Source organism: Schistocerca piceifrons, chromosome 2 (assembly GCF_021461385.2).
Source record: "Schistocerca piceifrons isolate TAMUIC-IGC-003096 chromosome 2, iqSchPice1.1, whole genome shotgun sequence".
In the NCBI taxonomy this organism is placed as follows: domain Eukaryota; kingdom Metazoa; phylum Arthropoda; class Insecta; order Orthoptera; family Acrididae; genus Schistocerca; species Schistocerca piceifrons.
Genome location: NC_060139.1, coordinates 1,036,021,314 through 1,036,040,446, shown reverse-complemented (window position 1 = coordinate 1,036,040,446; position 19,133 = coordinate 1,036,021,314). Strand labels below are relative to the sequence as shown.

Here is a 19,133-nt window from a genome sequence, read left to right as displayed (position 1 = left end):
TAGAACTACTTAAACCTAACTAACCTAAGGACATCACACACATCCATGCCTGAGGCAGGATTCGAACCTGCAACCGTAGCACTCGCATGGTTCCGGACTGAAGCGCCTAGAACCGCTTGGCCACTGTGGCTGGCTCAAATAGCAGTGCACTCATAAACATTGTGTACAGCTTTTGCTGCAAATAGTTCAGTATTGCAATAAGGTAAACAAAACTTTATTTATTAATGTGCAGGTAAGTTCTGGTAAACTGTAAATATATTAGCTCTGCTACAAACACTGCACAGATTTTTATGTTTCAATGACCCCCAACAAGTTGTCCACCAGGATGAATGGCCACAGCCAAACTGTTGCCAAGAATGAAGTTGACTGCCTGATGGTACGATACAAGATGCAGTTGAGCACAAAATGCTCAACTTTAATGGCTGCTTCACAACCCATGCCATCTGGATCCTTCCTTGCACCAACAGCCTCTATGAACTAGGCAGATGGGAGTTATCTTTAAAATACACCCTTCACTCCCGTAATTGTCTGGCTTCCATCTCCAGTAGCTCACTGTCTCCACATCCTCCACCCAACAGTTTTCCCCTCTTCTGCCCTGTCACCCCTAATAGTTCACATCCCCATGTCACCTCCAGTGTGCCTCGATCCCCACTGACTCTGACGACCGTGCATCACACACTTAGCCTATGTACCTGCCACCTCTCCCTCCCACATTGTTAGCTGGCAAACCAACTGCCTCCCTCTGAGCCGCTAGCCATCCAACCCCAACCCCTCTCACTGCCTTTTTCCCCTCTCTTTTTCTCTTCTCCCTCCCCACCCTACATGACACTACCCTCACCACAGCTAGTCCACCTGCCAAAATACAGCACTGGGGCTGTTTGTCAAGCTGGCACCACGTAGAGGCATTGACAGATGTGTGTGTGTGTGTGTGTGTGTGTGTGTGTGTGTGTGTTTTACTCTAGCTCAAAAAAAGTATTACTCCAAAAGCTAGGAAGTTTTCCTTCTTTTGTGTGTGCTATTCATGACTCAACTCAATTACAAACTTTAGTTATTAATAGATTGTCTAGTTGGATATATTAAAGGAAAAGACAGTGATATATTTGTACAATATCTTGGATTTAAGCTAATTTATTCAAAGTTTTAAAGCAGAAAGCCTGTCCACTATGCCCCACACACAGCACATCTCTAATCAAAAATGGGTGATGGTTGTCCCTTCCTTTCAGCCAGTTCTACCACCACTGTCATATTGTGCTGCTCCTCAATAGCAGGGTCACTATATGTAGGATATCTCAACATTCTTTCCAGAGTAGGTATTGCACAGGACTCCTTGACTGTTTCCACCACCAGTCCATTCTGTGGCATTGCCTTGTCTGGTAGCCGGAACATTGTCACCCCTTTCCATAGATGTTGTAGGCATACGAATGTGTCCGGGGTGGACTAGACTGGTTTGACTGCTGGTCACATGCACTGGATGGCTTTCATAACACCCAGGGAATGGGGGCAAAGGCATAATTCATAGTTCAAATATGTCTTGTCTGCTTCAGTGCCATCAAGCTACAGGCGCCCGGGTTTGCCATGACCGTAACCAGCTATATCTGCCTGAGTCCTCTGTGATAAACCATTCTGTTCACCTCATGGAACAAGAACTGTACAGAATGTCCCACAAGGAATATGTAATATATCACTGGCATATTTGAGTAAAATAATATTGAACATGTGATCTGTTCTGAATAGTCATTAGAACACCAGTCGTTTGTTTTAATGCCAGTAGCATCACAATTGTTCTGTTATTTGTGTTTCGATGCCATAAAAAAAGGTTGCACATTTTATGTATCTTTCCAATGAGGTCATTAGAGGAATACCACAAGCTTGGAAGGGAAAAGGAAATTGGTAGTGTTCTTTTCAGATGAAACAACCTCATCAAGTGATTTCAGGAAACCACATAAAGCACAAATTTGGATGGCTAGATGGGGATATGAACCCTGCTCCTCCTGGTTGCAAGTCACATGTCTTAACAGCTGTGCTATCTCACACTCAGTATTTAAACAAGTGACTGGTTTGTTGTTTGTGGCACAAATGCTGTGTTATTATACACTGTTATAGTGGAATACAAAATACCACAAGAGTGATCAATGCTAACTGTTTACAGATATTGTATTTGCAGCCAGCCGTGGTGGCCGTGCGGTTCTAGGTGCTACAGTCTGGAACCGCGGGACTGCTACTGTCGCAGGTTCGACTCCTGCCTCGGGCATGGATGTGTGTGATGTCTGTAGGTTAGTTAGGTTTAAGTAGTTCTAAGTTCTAGGGGACTGATGACCTGAGATGTTAAGTCCCATAGTGCTCAGAGCCATTTGAACCATTTGTATTTGCAGTTTCATAGTCGTTTTAGAAGAGTACTGCTGATATTATCTAAGGGCCAGAGTTCCTGATCCAGGAGTCTGTGGCAGCATTTGAAGTACATTGAGCAAGACTGTGATTTTTTCAACTGTCTTCTGTCAACTGAATAATGACACTTATACAATCTAGAGGAATAAGAAAGTCATTTATGATAAAGCCAAGGTACCTCTGTCACTATCAGATGAGGTAATGCTCCCACAGTTTAACCATGTATTTCAATCCAAACAGTTATAACTAATTACCCAACCAAAATCCACATAAATAATTTAACAATATTTTAAATTTAATTTCTCAATCAATGTTGGATGTATTTTCATAGACAGCCTCCTGTTAGGTCCCATTAGTTTCTACTGACATATTATTTGCTGGTTTGAGAAAAGCATCAGGTCTATAGAAAGAAACTCAATAAACATTTACACATGCTACTTATTCCACTTAATGAATCCTTTTGTCGTTATAGAGCAACATTATTCAGTGTATGATCTGCAGTAATAGTCAGAAGTTCTTCCATTGTGCATTACATGAATGGTGAAGGAAAGGGAGAAAAATGTTAGTGGCACAATATGTATGCATCGTACGCTGTAAGGTGATTTTCAAATATGCACATTAAATAACTGAAGAGTGAAATTCTCAAAGGTGTTAAGTGACAAAACATTATACACAATATTATGTTTTAATAAAGTATTTTCTTTGGTTTTTATACCAGGAACTATGTGAAACTAAAGCACTCTTATTGGACTATTTACAATATTAACAATATGTAAATAACACTGAGCTAAAATGCGTATAAAGCAATACTTAAATCTGGTACTTAAAAAAAATTGGATTTCCTGTGAAAGGTGTTGTGCCACTGAACTTACAAAAAAAAGTTTCAAATGATAATATAACTACAATATCCTTATCAATACCAAACTGGAGTTAAACAGTATGAAACATGAAAGTGTTGTATTACTGATACTGCAAAAACCTATTTTTCAAACAATAATAAAACTTTACTGATACAAAACTGTATTAAACAGTTGAAATACAAACACTTTTTACTATTATTCCTGACAGAGTTAAATGTAGAATGACTTTACTCCTACAGGAAGACAGTCCAACACTGACAACAGATCTTTCTTCTTTTCAACAGTGATACTATCTGACATTTCAGGACTGGTATTTCAGCTTTCTGTATATCCCTCAGTGTCTTTACTTTTGTTCAAAACATGAAATTCTTTCCAGTCTTATATAATGCTGAAAGTTGTTTTCATTAAAACTTTTCAGGATATCTCGCATCCATTTGGAAGCAAGAGGTTTTTGTTATGTTCATTGTGTTAACTGAAATTAAGGAATACGCAGCAGACTGCAAGTCAAAGAGATAGTCTGCCTCCACATGTACAACTTTGAACTTACTTATACTTTTTGCTGATGCAATCACTTTTTTAAGATCTGCTGGGATAAACAGCTTCATTACTCTTTTATGCTTCTCAACAAGAGCAAAATCTCAGTTGCACTGTAAACAGCTGTGACTGCTAACAAGAAAATTATGGTGAATGACTTCAAAAACTCCACAGGAAATTATAAATAGGTACAAAAAGTATTATTACTCTGTTTTTATTTTGTTCTACACAGTTATCAATAAACACATGTAGATCCTTTTGTTCTGTAATACCAAGATTGACAATACATAAAAGACATGAAGCAATTTTGTTACCTCCTTTATTAGCAATACCTTCACACCCTAAAAGCATGTAGGAAGTCTGGGTGTCACCTAAGCTGATGCAGAAATTAAAATGGCTCAAATGAGAATGATAAAATATTTCTGAATGAGGAAGTGTAGAAACATACAGTACTTGCTGTAAATCCATAGAAATAGAAGATATTTCACTTTCTGACACATAAGCAAGAGTGATTGTGGCTTTCATCTTGTCTGTAGCATTTTTCGCCTTACATAGGTGCAATTCTATTGCCTGCTTTGCAGGTACACTTTTTAGACTTTGCCCTTTCACATTGTAGTTTGTCACAGGTTTTAAATCTATATACCCTGGGGCGATGGAATTTCAGTTCAGGAAAATTTTTCTTTAAGACAGCCTTATAGCATTAGTATCAAACCCTGTTGTTTGGAAGTATTTCATTAAACATATTCAAGTCTGGACATACAAACTATGTGCTAGACTTTGCACATGAGTAGTTGCTTTCATCCTTTGGAAATTAATTAATATAATTTTTCACTCTGCACTAGTAACTATTTGTATACTTAGTTGGTGCATTAGATTTCCTGTGAACAATGTAATTTATATCGCTCTTCTTCTTCTTCTTAGAAATTATCACTTCTATTTCCTTGTGGCCTAAATAATACATGTTCATGAATGTATTTTTGCAGAACTAAATCAAGTCACCTTTCCCATTTGGGACACATTGCAGTAATCTGCCACGTATTGGTATCTTCACTCTCAGTATCATATATTTGGTGCCACTGGACTTATCCATGGTAACTATATTGCATAAGAAAGATCTTCTTGTTTATCTGATCTAGCTTACAGAATTCAGGGAAGACATGCAGTTTTGAATCTTTGTCAAGTTCCCTGCAATGGAATTTGCATTTACATATTTTCTGCAGTTATAAGGATGCATGTTACCAAGTTAATAACCAATATCTAACCCAACAATGGTTTCAGTTTTAAACCACATTTTAAAATAATTTCAACATGCAATTCATGTACTTCAAGTGCTGGAGGATCTTCTCTTTAGGTTTTGTACTAGCAGGCTTGATTACAAAAGTAAAATATAACCTTTTCACTTTAAATAAAGATAATGTATATAACTTCGCCTCATAAAGCATGAACCACACTGAACTCAGAACTTCCCACAATAACAATGCTAATCTGCATCTCATCAGTGATAATATCAACCCGGGTTCGATTCCCGGCGGGGTCAGGGATTTTCTCTGCCTGGTGATGACTGGGTGTTGTGTGCTGTCTTTAGGTTAGTTAGGTTTAAGTAGTTCTAAGTTCTAGGGGACTGATGACCATAGATGTTAAGTCCCATAGTGCTCAGAGCCATTTGATAATATCAATGTGGCACTTAACACTTTTCAAGAGACAATGACTGCTGTAGTTCATACCAGTGCTATCTATCATCATCATCATCATCATCATCATCATCATCATCAGTTTCAACTCAAAGATGATACACAGGAACACAGAGCTTGTGAGAAGAAAATGGCTACAGCTTAAAGCACTTTATGACCAAAAAAAAATTATGACCATTTTGGCACTTCACACCTTTGAGAATTCCACTCACAATGGTTGATCATGAACTAAGGGAAAATAAGAATGAATTAGAAAGACTACAATCAGATGGATAAGTACAACTGGGACAATTCATATGGCAGAAACAATGAAACAAGCACCATATACCTCCTGTTATGTCACAGACTGAATTATACCTCACATAGCTCAGTGTTGTTTTATTGATGTAACATAATCAACCATTCAAAAAAAGGGAAAAAATGCTAATTATGTTAAATCACATCATCATCTGTTTATACATAGTAAGTTCTAAACAGCAAAAGAACATCTTCAAACTGAGAGATGCATATCCACAATGTGTGAGGTGTCAGACAGGCCCTTCTAAAAGCATAAAGAGAGGGAACCATCATTATCAAAGTGGTAGGTTTCAGTAATTTCGGGTAATTCAGTTGTAGGTGTCATTTGTGAGCTTCAGAAGTTTACACAATTAATTTGCATCATTTTTATGACCTTTTCCCCACAAAAGAATCATTGAATAAAATGCTATAACATCCTTAGTGTAACATTATTTACAGATCAGAAGCAGTAGCAACAAATGGGAGGACACAGAGTGGATATAAAATACATATGATTATAATAATTAGTTATACCATATGAATGTTGAGAAGAAAGGAAATGATAAGTATTATCAAAATTTATAGTTATTTCTTACCTAGAAGATGCACTTGGAGTACTCATCTTTGTTGACTGAAGTTCTGCTAAGGAGTCCAGTGTTCTTGAACTAGGTAAACCAGATTTTACCAAGTAATTTGGTCTTGTATGTTGACCAGAACTCTGAAAACAAATAACATTACTTAAATAATAGAGACTTCTGCCAAAACACAACAGCATTTTCATGACATGGATTCTGCATATTCTAACACCTGTCTTGAAAACACACACAGTATATATGGAACTAACAATGTGTGACAGGTCATAAGTCTAAGTATTTACCTCCTAGGACTGGAACAACTGAACTACGATCATCACCAGGCCTTCTATGCAAGCTACTCCTCACTAGACTTCCACCCCTCCCAGAGTGGTATTCTGCCACACAGCCAACTTGAGTAGTATCCTATTCTGTACATATACTACACCCACCCCTGACTCTTGCCCCACTAACAGCATCCCTATGGAAGACCCAAGTGCAAGACCTGTCCCTATCCATTGGCCATCACTTTCTGTTTCAGTCTTGTCACTGGCATTACTTATGCTGTCAGAAGCAGTGCCACTTGTGAAAACAGCCACATCACCTACCAACTTCACTGGAGCCACCCAAAATATTCGATGTGGGTAACATCATGAACTAATAATCCACATGTATGAATGACCTCTGCTAAATTGAGGCCAGGGTCAAATGCAACACCCAGTTGTAGAGGATGGTGTTTAGCACAATATGGTTAATTTTAATAACTACTTCACATCATGAGCCATCTAGATCTTACTCCTAAACCCGCTTTTTGTAATTGTGGGTCTTTAAATTTTGCCTCCAAAACGTCCTATATTCCCACAACCCCTTGCCTCAATATAAATTTCTTCCTGTCATTTTCTTGCTCAGTGTTGGCCTCCAACTTCCCATAGAACTTTTCCCTTCCTCATCATCTCCATCTTGAAGTCTCTTATGCCAAATTTTCCACCTTCCCACTGTAATATTTCCTCAGAATTTCTCCTAGCAACCACTTACCATATCTCTGACGTAGAGGCTGCCATGTCCGCTGCATACACCTGTGTGTTTACACACTGGCGCAACTTTTCTTAACATTGTCCACTGCTGTTTAACTCTCTCTCCACCCCAAGTCTCTTCCACGTCTTCAGTACTACTCACTCTAGCCATATTACAGAAAATTAGTGAATATGTGTTACTTACTTTAAAAGGATCTCTGTGAGGTATTTAGCAGTGCACTTTAGTGTTGTTACTTGTCCAAATATCTTTCCATAGGACATAAATAGTGACTAGTGAGAAAGCTGGTGCCCAACGGTACACCAAAATGGTAATACATAATGGCCACCATCAATATGTTAACAGTTATAGAAGATTTGTCATGTCTGTCATATTTTACTCACATACACGTTCTGTAATTTTTGCATCTTACTGTTGAGCTTGTTTGATGATAATTAAAGCATCCTCTTTTTTACCAAACACCCTCATACTGCCCAACTGAAACTGAAAATAGCAAATATGGTTATACACTTACTTGATAAGACTCTGACTCAGAAAATTCAGGATCACTGTAAATGCCATCTGGGTCTGCCAGCTCTGCTTTTGAAATCGCGTTAGACTTGGGAGCACTCGAACATTTCTGCTGGACTGTCGCGGCATCTTTGCTTGTAGCTGAGTGGCTGCACTGCTCCTCATGGAGTGTCGTCATTCGGAGACCGAGCTTCGTGGCTGCAAGGTTGGGAGATGCTGTTGCCAACAACAGACACTTAAGAACTAAGAAATACATCTAAGAAAGTCCACTTATGATCTTACTTTCAGCAAGAGATAATTATGCAGTTCTTTCCGATAGAAACTGTGTGCAGCATTTTTCAGATTAAGAACATGGTAAAAACTCTGCAGTAGATTATAATTATAAATAACACTTTATTTGGCTAAAACTGAAATTTTGACAATAAATGGCATGCACAGTGTAATTCTCATAGTTTTCTTAAGAGTACAAGGCAACTATGCTGGAATGTCAAAAGGTAGGTTACAAAAGTATAGTCATGGGTATTATGTATATCAATGAATACTACTGCACTAAAAGTCCATGCTGCAGTTGTATGATTACAAAAACATCAGTGCTATTAGTAATTAATAAATATTGATGTTTAACAGAGATTGTTATTTCTAATATACAACTAGATTCAGGCATTCTGGCGTGCATATTACAGAAATGTACTCTGTACATAAGCAAAATTAAAAAGGTTAATGAGTTTTACAAAATGGAAGCTCTATAAACAAAGCTTGTAACTCAAAGAACAAGTTTTCACTATTCAGAAGTGTGGCAGACAGTTAAATTGCCAGTTTCATATAAGCTACAGAATGGGTTTCTTTAGAGTTGATTTGGTACAATTATTAAAATTTTAGATGGCTTTGTATACTCCATGTTACCTTCAAAGTTCTTTATTTATCTACTAGTTTTTATGCTATGTTCACAATTCATGAGTCCCACAAGAGAGAGTAGCACTCAAGAATGAACAGTATTTAGTGTCATGTACAGCTATTTTTCATTGATAACATCCCCACAGCTCACACATCTCTCTAGTAAATCTGTCACTATGCCCTAACTCCGGAAACAATCAACTTATATTTATACTTGAGTGTTTATTTGTTTTGCCGGTTCACTTTATATATGTGCAGCACTTCATTTTCAGTCTTACAAAGTACTGTGGCTAGTGGAAATTCTAAATGATGATGCAGTCAACAGTACGAATCCCTTTCTGATGTATCCTTAATAGGGATAAATGTTCCATTTTTCTGGACATTTAAAGCAATAATTGAGTTCTTGTAGAGTAAACCGCAGTGGATAAGGTGTCAGCATAAACAAATGAATTTTTCCCTTTTGTTCATGATAGGCAACATATTTCTGTGTGTTTTACTATCAAATACAAATTAGAAAGGAAATTAAACATGGCGAGATATTTCCTAGTCTAATACTCGTGTAGTGTTGAGAGAACAGATGTCAAGATATGGAGAGTAACTTTACATATTATTAGTACAGTCTGCTGTAACAGGTCTGTTCAGGATGCGGCTAGGTGAGCAAGAACATTTGCTCACCACTTGGGAAGTGAGCACCTGTGCTATACTATGGCAATCTGACTCAATATGTCATGCATAGGAAGAGAAAACTGTGTGCTGTCTTTGGAGAAATGACCATGTATTAAGTTCCCCAAGTCTTTAACATAAGTGTATATACTTACAGGCAATGTTTAAAGTGCAGAGTAGCTCATTTTAAATTGATGAAAAGCAGCACGATGGCCGGGTTAAGAACTTCAAAGCAAAGGTGAGACACACTAACATAAATTAATATGACTTCAGTGTAGGATGCTTAGTTGCAGTTACTACTTATAAACCTACAGTGTGGCAGGCAGTTGTGTGATAAGTTTCAAAATAAAATAAGTATGTACAGCTGTATAAAAAATTTCTTCAACATACACTGATCAGCCATAACATTATGAACACCTACCTAATAGCCAATATGTCCTATTTTGGCACAGATAACAGTGGCAACACTTCATGGCTTGGAAACAATGAGGCCGTGGTAGGTCAATGGAGGGAGTTGGCACCACACCTACATACAAGAGTCACCTAATTCCTCAATTCTGGGAGGGGGGGATGATCTCTGATGCCACATTCAATCACATCTTGGATGCATTTGATCAGATCCAGATCTGGTGAATGGGGGGGGGGGGGGGAGGGGGGGGGGCAGTACATCAACTAGAAGACCCATTGTGTTTCTTGAACCACTCCATCACACTCCTGGCCTTGTGTCTTGGTGCATTATCTTGCTGAAAAACGTCACTGCCATTGGGAAATATGATCATCATGAAAGGGTGTATGTAGTCTGCGACCAGTGTATGATAGTCCTTGGCTGTCATGGTGCCTTTCACGAGCCCCACTGGACACATGGATGTCCACAGGAATCTCTCCAAGAGCTTAACGGAGCTGCCGCCAGCCTGTCTCCATCCCACACTACAGGTGTCAAGGAGCTGTTCCCTTGAAAGATGACAGATTCGCAACCTCCCATCGCCATGATGAAGGAGGTATTGGGGTTCATCAGACCATGCAATGCTCATCCACTGAGCAAACGTCCAGTGTCGACGGTCACGTGCCCGTTTCAATCGTAGTCACTCACTGGCACATGCGTGGGTCGTCAGCTGAGGAGGCCCATAGTTAGGAGTGCTCGGTGTATTTTGTGTTCAAACACACTTTTACTCTGCCCAGCATTAAAATCTAATTTTAGTTCCACCACAGTTCACTGCCTGTTCTGTTTTACCTGTCTGGCCAGCCTACGATGCCAGACATCTGTAATGAGGGGGTGGCCGCCCACCCCACGACGTCTGGACGTTATTTCACCACATGTTGAAGACACTCACCACAGCACTACTCAAACACCTCACAAGTCGTGCAGTTTCCAAAATGCTCATGCCGAGCCTCAACGCCATCACAATTTGCCTTGGTCAAACTCGGAGAGATCACACATACCATTCCCATTCTACACACAAACAGCATGAGCACTGATACTACATGCACTGTACGTGTGTCTCACTAGCAGTCATTTCTTGCCAGATGATGATGCTAGTGCCTGGATGGGTTTACATCTGTAGTACGTCAGTGGTCATAATGTTCTGGCTGCTAGTATAAATTTCCAATTTAAAAGTTTGTAGTTATGATTACGTCAATGTCTGGACATGTGTACTTGTGTGAATGACTTTTTTCTTCAATGAAGAGGATGTAATCTATCTAAGAGTCTCACTGACAGATTTCAACCTAAAAGCTTATCTTTGAATTAGCAGTGCTCAGAAAGTGATACAAGACATTGATGCTTTAGTGAAAAGCCAAATAAATAGTATTGATTGAATTCCAGTATTTTTATGTTTAACATGTGAATGAAATAGTCATGAAATACAAGTTGATGTCAGTTTAAACTTTGCCCAAAAATGGCAATCATCATAAGACTGTTCAATCATGAAAAATATGTTTCATACTCATCCCACTAATTAAAAGAAAGGTAACTTTCACTTCATTTGCCATTTCTCATCAATGTAACTAAATTTTCTGCAAAAGGCATTAATTAGCCACAGTGGACTGACCCATCACTGTAGAAATAACATTAGTGGCCACAGAACAGATTCATTGACAACAACATCTCATGTAGAGGTACCTTATTTGATTCCTCCATCCCCTGCCCACCCTTCCCCTTCTCATGCCATTAGTCCCTGTGAACCAGATGGTTGCTCATTGCTGTGGCACAAGCACGAGCCAGCTCCCATGAGTAGACTGGTAAAAAGGCCTGTGATATAAGTGTTTCTCAAGATTTTTATGACTTTTCCAATGAAATTAAAAGAAAAAAGCTATCCCTCACCTGATCCTTCACATTACTGTTGTTAAAGTGAGGCAAACATAGCCATCTTATTTTAATGTGCATAGTTTCTGACAAATGGATACTGAAATAAAAGCTGCATTAGTATTTATTAATACAGAGTTATATGAGGTGATATAATATCCATTTCCATTTTACGTTTTGCCACACTTAAATTAGATTCTTAAGATTTCTCCAGCATTTATATAGGTGATAAGCAATTTTGCATTGCTCCATAACTTTAAACTATATTCAACATTCAGAGAAAAACATCAGTCCAGTTCTAAATATGGATGTGATACATTGGTAGAGACATCAGCTGGTGCAGCATGCAAAAACAAAATATAAAGACGACTTGGATGTGGCCACACATTTAATTTCACTAAAAAGCTCAATGAGTTAAGAACGAAAATGTTAGGTGTAACTAGTCAGCACTTCCTTGTGGGGTACAAAACAATAACAGCAACATAAGGATAATCATACAGGATCATACAATGTGAAGCATATTTACAAGGTGGAAAAAAGTGATTAATGTAACATATGATCCCTTCCCTTATGGATGAAGAGTTTCTTTCTCCAAAAATGCTGTTTATCTTACTTTAAACCATAAATAAATAAATATTTATGTATAAAGACTGACAAGAAATAACACCCTAACACAAAACCACTCAACCTGGTATCCTTTACTGTGTTGAGTGAGTTAAATAATCAAAAATGTTATTATTAATTTTAGATAAGTCTCCAAGTTGTTGAAAAATGAAAGCCAAACAGGTTTTGCCAGAAAACTACTGGTAATAAAAGAAGCTGATTGCTATGACTGTATTTATTCAATACTGCAAAGCTTATGCAGCTTTAAAAATGCACTTAAAATGTTCAGCATTGACTACTACAGAGTTTCTTGATATAATATTAAAAGAGCAGTTATTAACAAAAAACATTGCCAGAAATTTTGAAAAAATATTGTTAATTTGTACCTGTACTTTTCTCATACTGACTGTTACCAAACAATACTATTGTGTGTTCAACCCATAGTAAAATTCCTTTTTGCATTCTCCCAACAGGAAAGGATCATAACACGGCCAACCGAGCAAAGAGTTGAAACAACACAGAAGGTATGACATGTAGCAATCACTGGAAAAGACAGAAATATGGGGGAGCAACCTACGTTTGGGCCCGGCCGGCTGCAGGCGAAGAGAGTTGAGGTTCAGGTTCAGATTGAGGAATGTAGGGCGAGCTGAAAAGAGCACCACACCATCATAATACAGTAAACAACAGACACCAGTGACAAGAAGGTGCTTGTAGCTAAATCCTGGGTGTGAAACTGAGTATTAGTAAGTTCCGGATAGTTACACAAATATGCAGGGAGCAACACAACAATGTTCCTCTGGTTACAGATACTATACAGTGCAATTCAGATATTGAAGGGTAACACATAAAGCTAGGGAAACTTGTTAAACACTTTGTACAAAACACAGATCTGGAATATTTTATTGTACATTTAGGGTAAAAAAGCAGGGTTCTTCTAATGCAGAAGATAAAAAATTAATATCCCAGAATATATAGTAGCAAAACTTATCACATAGATCTGGTCATACATGTATACATTGTTGCATTGCCACAGAACACTTATTACAATGTACAATACGTAAGAGAGAGAGAGAGAGGGAGGGAGGCACTACAATACTGCAGAAGTGTTGTTGAAGTGCTCTCTCTCTCTCTCTCTCTCTCTCTCTCTCTCTCTCTCTCTCTCTCTCTCTCTCTGAAACCTCACTGGCAGTTAACATTCATTAAACTGTCTTGGTTCATCTCCATTTCTCTCTTGCTGTGCATGCTTCTCGATATGAGAAGCAGAGCAACGTACCGACACCATTTCTACTTCCTCTCTGAATGGTCTCTCTTCTTTCAATCACTGATTTTCTTTTGCTCATGGAGGTACTTCTTGTCCCATAGTTAGAATTTATTTGTTCCCATATTTGTGGTCTACCATCAGGGTAGTTTTACATCATTTTAGATATCCATTAATAGATGTTTGTCTCCTCTGCTATATGTTTTAGTGTCATACTTCAGCCCACTAGTTCCAGTGTGCAACATCATCACCCTAGCAGTGAGCAAGGAGTATATCATCACAACATATGACTCTCCTTCCCTCTTTCCCGATGAGGCAACAGTTTGTTGCGAAAGCTTGAATTTTGTGTGTATGTTTGTGTTTGTTTGTGTGTCTATCGACCTGCCAGCGCTTTTGTTCGGTAAGTCACCTCATCTTTGTTTTTATATATAATTTTTCCCACGTGGAATGTTTCCTTCCATTATATCAACATATGACTAATGCGGATAAGACAATGAGGATCTGCATCAACTAAATAAACTGATCCACTGTTCATTCTCTTTTAACTGTGATGTTAATTGGATTTTAACAACAAAAATAATCAATTACTGATAATATAATGTAAATGGATACATAAAAAAATCTACTCACCAAGCAGCAACAGGAGAAAACACACACACACACACACACACACACACACACACACACACACACAAGGATTTAACTTTCACCAGCTTTCGGAGCCAGTGCCTCCTTCTTCTGGCAGAAGAATTGAAGGGGAAGGAAGGGGGGGGGGCAAAGGAAAAGGATTGGAGAGATTTAGGGAAAGGGGGAACGTTTAGAAAAGTTACCCTGAACCCTGGGTCACGAGAGACTTACCGGATGGGATGAGAAGGAAAGACTCTTTCCTTTTGCCAGTTACAGGGCTGGAATAGGTGGTAGTAAGAGCGTGCTTAGGGCAAGTCATGCAGTGGGGACAGGCACATGAATAGAAGCTATAGGGTAGAGACATGGGTGCAGAAGGAGCATAGGGTCTAACAAGGATATTGCAGAGATTGGGAGGGTGATGAAAAGCTATTCCAGGTGTGGTGGGCAAAATCTCAGACAGAATAGATCTCATTTCAGGGCATGATTTTAGGTAGTCATAGTCTTCATGAAGTGTGATTGATACATTCAACACCAGGATAATACTGGGAGACAATTGGTGTGCTCCAAAGTTATTGTTTTGGAGGGGGTCAGCAGTACCAGGATTGGATGTGATGGCCCAGAAATCTGCTTTTGAACTAGGCCGTTGGGACAATTACGTCCAATGAAGGCCAGAGTGAGAGAGGTGATGTATTGCTGTAAATAGTCTGCATCCAAACAAATACGTTTGCCATGAATGCCAAGGCTGTATGGAGGGAACGTTTGACATGGAAAGGATGGCCACTGTCAAAATGTAAGTACTATTGCTTGTTAGTAGGTTTGATGGGGACGGAAGTGTGTAGCTGGCCTTCGATGAGGATGAGATCAATATTATACATCAAGGAAAGTGGCTTGGTACTTGGAATAGGACCATGTGAAATTTAATTGGGAGAAGGTATTTAGAGACTCCAGGAATTTTAACAGGTCAGCCCCACAATGTGTCCATACGGCAAAGATGTCATCAATGTATCTAAATCAAACCAGTGGGTGAAGGCTTATGGACCGCAGGAAATCTCCCTCCAAGCGATCCATGAAAAGGGTTATGGCTAGTAGCTTTTTTGTCGCCCTCCCAATCTCCGCAATATCCTTATCAGACCCTTTGCTCCTTCTTCACCCATCTCCCTACCCTATGGCTCCTACCCCAGTGACCGTCCCCGCTACAAGACTTGCCCCATGCACCCTCCTACCACCATCTATTCCAACCCTGTAACTGGCAAAACATATACTATCAAAGGGAGAGCCATCTTCGAAACGATACGTCATATACCAATTGCTATGTAAACACTGTTCAGCATTTTACATCACCATGGCTACCACCCAGTCATCAGTCAGGATGAATGGGCATAGGCAGAGGGTATACATAGACAACACACAATATCCTTCACAGAGCATGCTGTACAAATTGACCTTGGTACTTGTTTCACCACGCATGTCATCTGGATTCTTCCTCCAGACACCAGTTTCTCAGAACTCTACAGGGAGGAACTAGCACTACAACATGTCCTTGGTTCTCACCACCCACCTGTCCATAATTTATGTAAATTTCTTCTGTCTCGGATTTTATTCACAGTAACTATTCCTTTTTTCACTCTATTTTAGTTTTCTATATCTTTCATTTTCTGACTTGTCTATTTTTCAATGTCCCCCCCCTCCCACTTGTTACATACAATGCACTTAGCTTTTCACTCTTATTAACTTTTGCACAATATTTTAATAGTACTCTCTGTCTTACATATTACCCCATCTTCCACCTTTAAGCTCTCAGGTTTTCAAATCTCATCCGGTGCAGTCCCCAACAATCAGTCTTTCCTTCTCATCCCGTCCAGTAAGTCTCCCCTGACCCAGGGTTCTGAACAGTACCCCTTTCACCAAATCTGAACAGTACCCCTTTCCCTAAATCTCTCCAGTGCTTTCCCTTTATTCCTCTTTCTTCCACTTCAGCTCTTCAGCCAGAAGAAGGCGCTATTGGCTCCGAAAGCTTGTAAAAGTTAAATCTTTTTGTGTCTCTGTTCTCCTACCGCTGCTCGATGAGTAGATTTTTTATCTGTCCATTTCAATTAGATTTTAAGATATTTAAGGAACGAGTGAAAGAAGAGCATACGTATAATCCTACAATTTACTTAAATCAGGGTTCCCTTTTAGATGTCATTTTGCCACCTGTAACACATATTCCACAATATAATGTTCTACTTTTCATATATGGATTCCCTAATACTGCAATTTACAATCTGTGTCCATCTCCATCTACAATCTGTGTCCATGTCCATCCAGTCAATGCCCTTAAACCAGTTCTTGAGCACAAAACTATTAACAGTTTACAAATAAGCATGTGGTATGCCCTGAAAATAACAGATGCAATATCAGGATGCCAAAGGGAAACCATCTTTTTTTTTCTTTTTTGTTTTTGCAAATGCTTAATGCACATGCAGCTCAACCAAACGGACACAAACTTTCCACTGTGGTGTATATGATTTGCATTGCAGGAAATAAAGGCTGAAGAGAAATAGAAAAACTTAATCCAAGAACTTCTAAATTCTAATGCACTTATTGTTATAATTACCATCTGAGATCTGGAGTGACAAAATTCAAAATACATTATTATTTGTTACACATCTGACACCCATTTCTGGGAAAAAGTTTTCTCTTGACTATTCCATTACTGTCTTCAGTTATATGCATTCATACTACTCTTGCATGTTTTACAATTTACCCACCTGCAATTAGATAACTATTTTGTCTTTTCTACTGTTTTAAGATCCAGCAAAATATTTCCTTGGTCTATCCATCATCCATTCACCTTGCTACATATCCTACCCCACCTCCAATTCTTTTTCATCAGAATTATAATTTTTTGTCAATTTCTGATCTGATCCTTAATCCATTTCCTTATTCTCTTGGCTCTCCAAGCAATTACCAATGTGCATCTCTCCACCTATAATACTTGAACAGTTGATGTCTCATTCTCACAAGGCAAAACTGGCAATAAAGACTAATTGAGAATTTTCCTTCCTGCACAGATTGGAAGCACAGATTTGAAACAACTATATAGTTTATAAAAGTGTGTCATTCCATTTTTGCCACCTGCAGAGTCCTCAGCTGCTTTATACTAGATTTTCAGGACTACTTTCAAACTTACTCTGTTATGTTCTTCATTATTTGTTGAAATTTGTGTCACAACAGGAAAACATTACATCAGCAGCAGAACAAAGACAGTTGAGATATGTTCCATTAATTTGTATTCCTTCTTCATTTCCACATTTAAGGATTCTTTCCTTAGGGCTGCAGAGAATAGCTTTGGATGATGTGGAATCTTCTTGCCCAACTATTGTTTCAACTCTCAATTTCCTAGTACCTAATGAAGTATATACTAATGAAAGGTGAACCTTCAGTTAAAACTTCCAGGCTGAGAAGATGTGATCATTATATAAAACTATTCCTTGATGTTTCATCCCTGAATGTGGGAGACAACTGCTGTTACAGTTTTACTTCTGAATATCTGTCTTGCAGTTGGAGAAAAAATGTCCAGCAATAGTTTTATATATTGACCATGACCTCTCAGCCCAAAAGCTTTCATGGAAGTAAACACCAGCCACAACAGCCTACATTGTATGAATGGTTGAACCAATTCCTTGTTTCACCAAGGCTGTCTGTACAGATTTCTCACAAGTGAGTGAAAAACAGTCTTATAAATCCCAGATAAAAAGATAATCATATTCATTACTCACTTTTATAACTTTGTTCATGACTTATGAATGGCCCGTTGTGTTAAATCCATTTACGATGACAGTTTGTTCCTTTGCTGGATTGAAATCCAATGCCGCCTCCCCCCCCCCCCCCCCCTTTCTAAAATGCAGTTGGTGATACGTTTAGGGTAGTAAATGGAGATATACATACATTTTAGGGTAGATGTCGATAGAGCATAGCTTTTTATGTCTTCAAATGCTTGTACAACATTTTCTCTGGAATCATCCCTGAAGTTTCCTGGAGAACAGTCATTCTCTAATCTCTGTCCTACTTGCACTTTAAAATCCCCAGCTATCATCTTGCAGTGGGCTTTGCTCTCACTTTCCAGTTTCTTTTACCTCATCTTAAGAATATGTGCAAGTTGGTGCATAGAGATGAACAATTTCCATGAAATATGGATATTTATTTTTTTTTAAATCTTGTTATCATGTCTGAGATTTGTTCAGTATCTGTAAGAATTTATTTTTAAAGATAGACATGTGGGCAGACAAAACCCTAATGTTTGGCATGTCATCAACAGCAATAGATAAAGAATAAGAAGAGCATGATATGTATAAAAACCATACAATAAATGATTCATGCATTATTCAACAGTTTTGTATTAAGATACGGATGTGTTAATTAAGTTCAGAAAAACAGACAATTTCCTAGAGTAAATCAGTTATATTACAACAGGGATAAAAGAGAAAATTAATTTACCAATAAATATTTATTTCTGGACTGGGTATTAAAGGCAGAGGAGAGAGAGAGAGAGAGAGAGAGAGAGACAGAGAGAGAGAGCTCTGTGTTAATGAAAATAATGATAATGGGGACTGCTTCACAAAGACCAAAACATTTGGTTACATATTTTCGCCATATGGCAACTAAACCTGTTGGTATTGATAATTATCTCATAAAGAGTGGTGACTGAATAAAATAACTATGAGTGACTCTTCAATAATCAAAATCTTCAATAATCATAGCAACTCATTCTCAACTAAGCTTGAAATTTACAAAGATATTCCATTTCAGAAATATTTTATTTTGTTTTTCTGAAGATGTCTTAAGAAAATAGATAACAATGAATAGTGCAACATTTAACATGTCTAACGTATCCACTGTTGTACAATAAAAAGCTACTATTACTGTAAATGCTGCATTTATATT

General features: G+C 38.3%; 1 protein-coding gene across 1 annotated transcript in view; it reads right to left on the bottom strand.

Moving 5' to 3' along the window:
- Window positions 1–19,133, bottom strand: part of LOC124776104 (kinesin-like protein KIF13A) — a 330,901-nt gene that overhangs the window by 42,959 nt on the left and 268,809 nt on the right. Inside the window, exons 29-31 of the mRNA XM_047250946.1 lie at window positions 12,900–12,968; window positions 7,865–8,076; window positions 6,343–6,464 (exon numbers count right to left, since the gene is read on the bottom strand). Coding sequence (XP_047106902.1) covers window positions 6,343–6,464; window positions 7,865–8,076; window positions 12,900–12,968 — 403 coding nt within the window. The remainder of the gene's footprint in view (window positions 1–6,342; window positions 6,465–7,864; window positions 8,077–12,899; window positions 12,969–19,133) is intronic.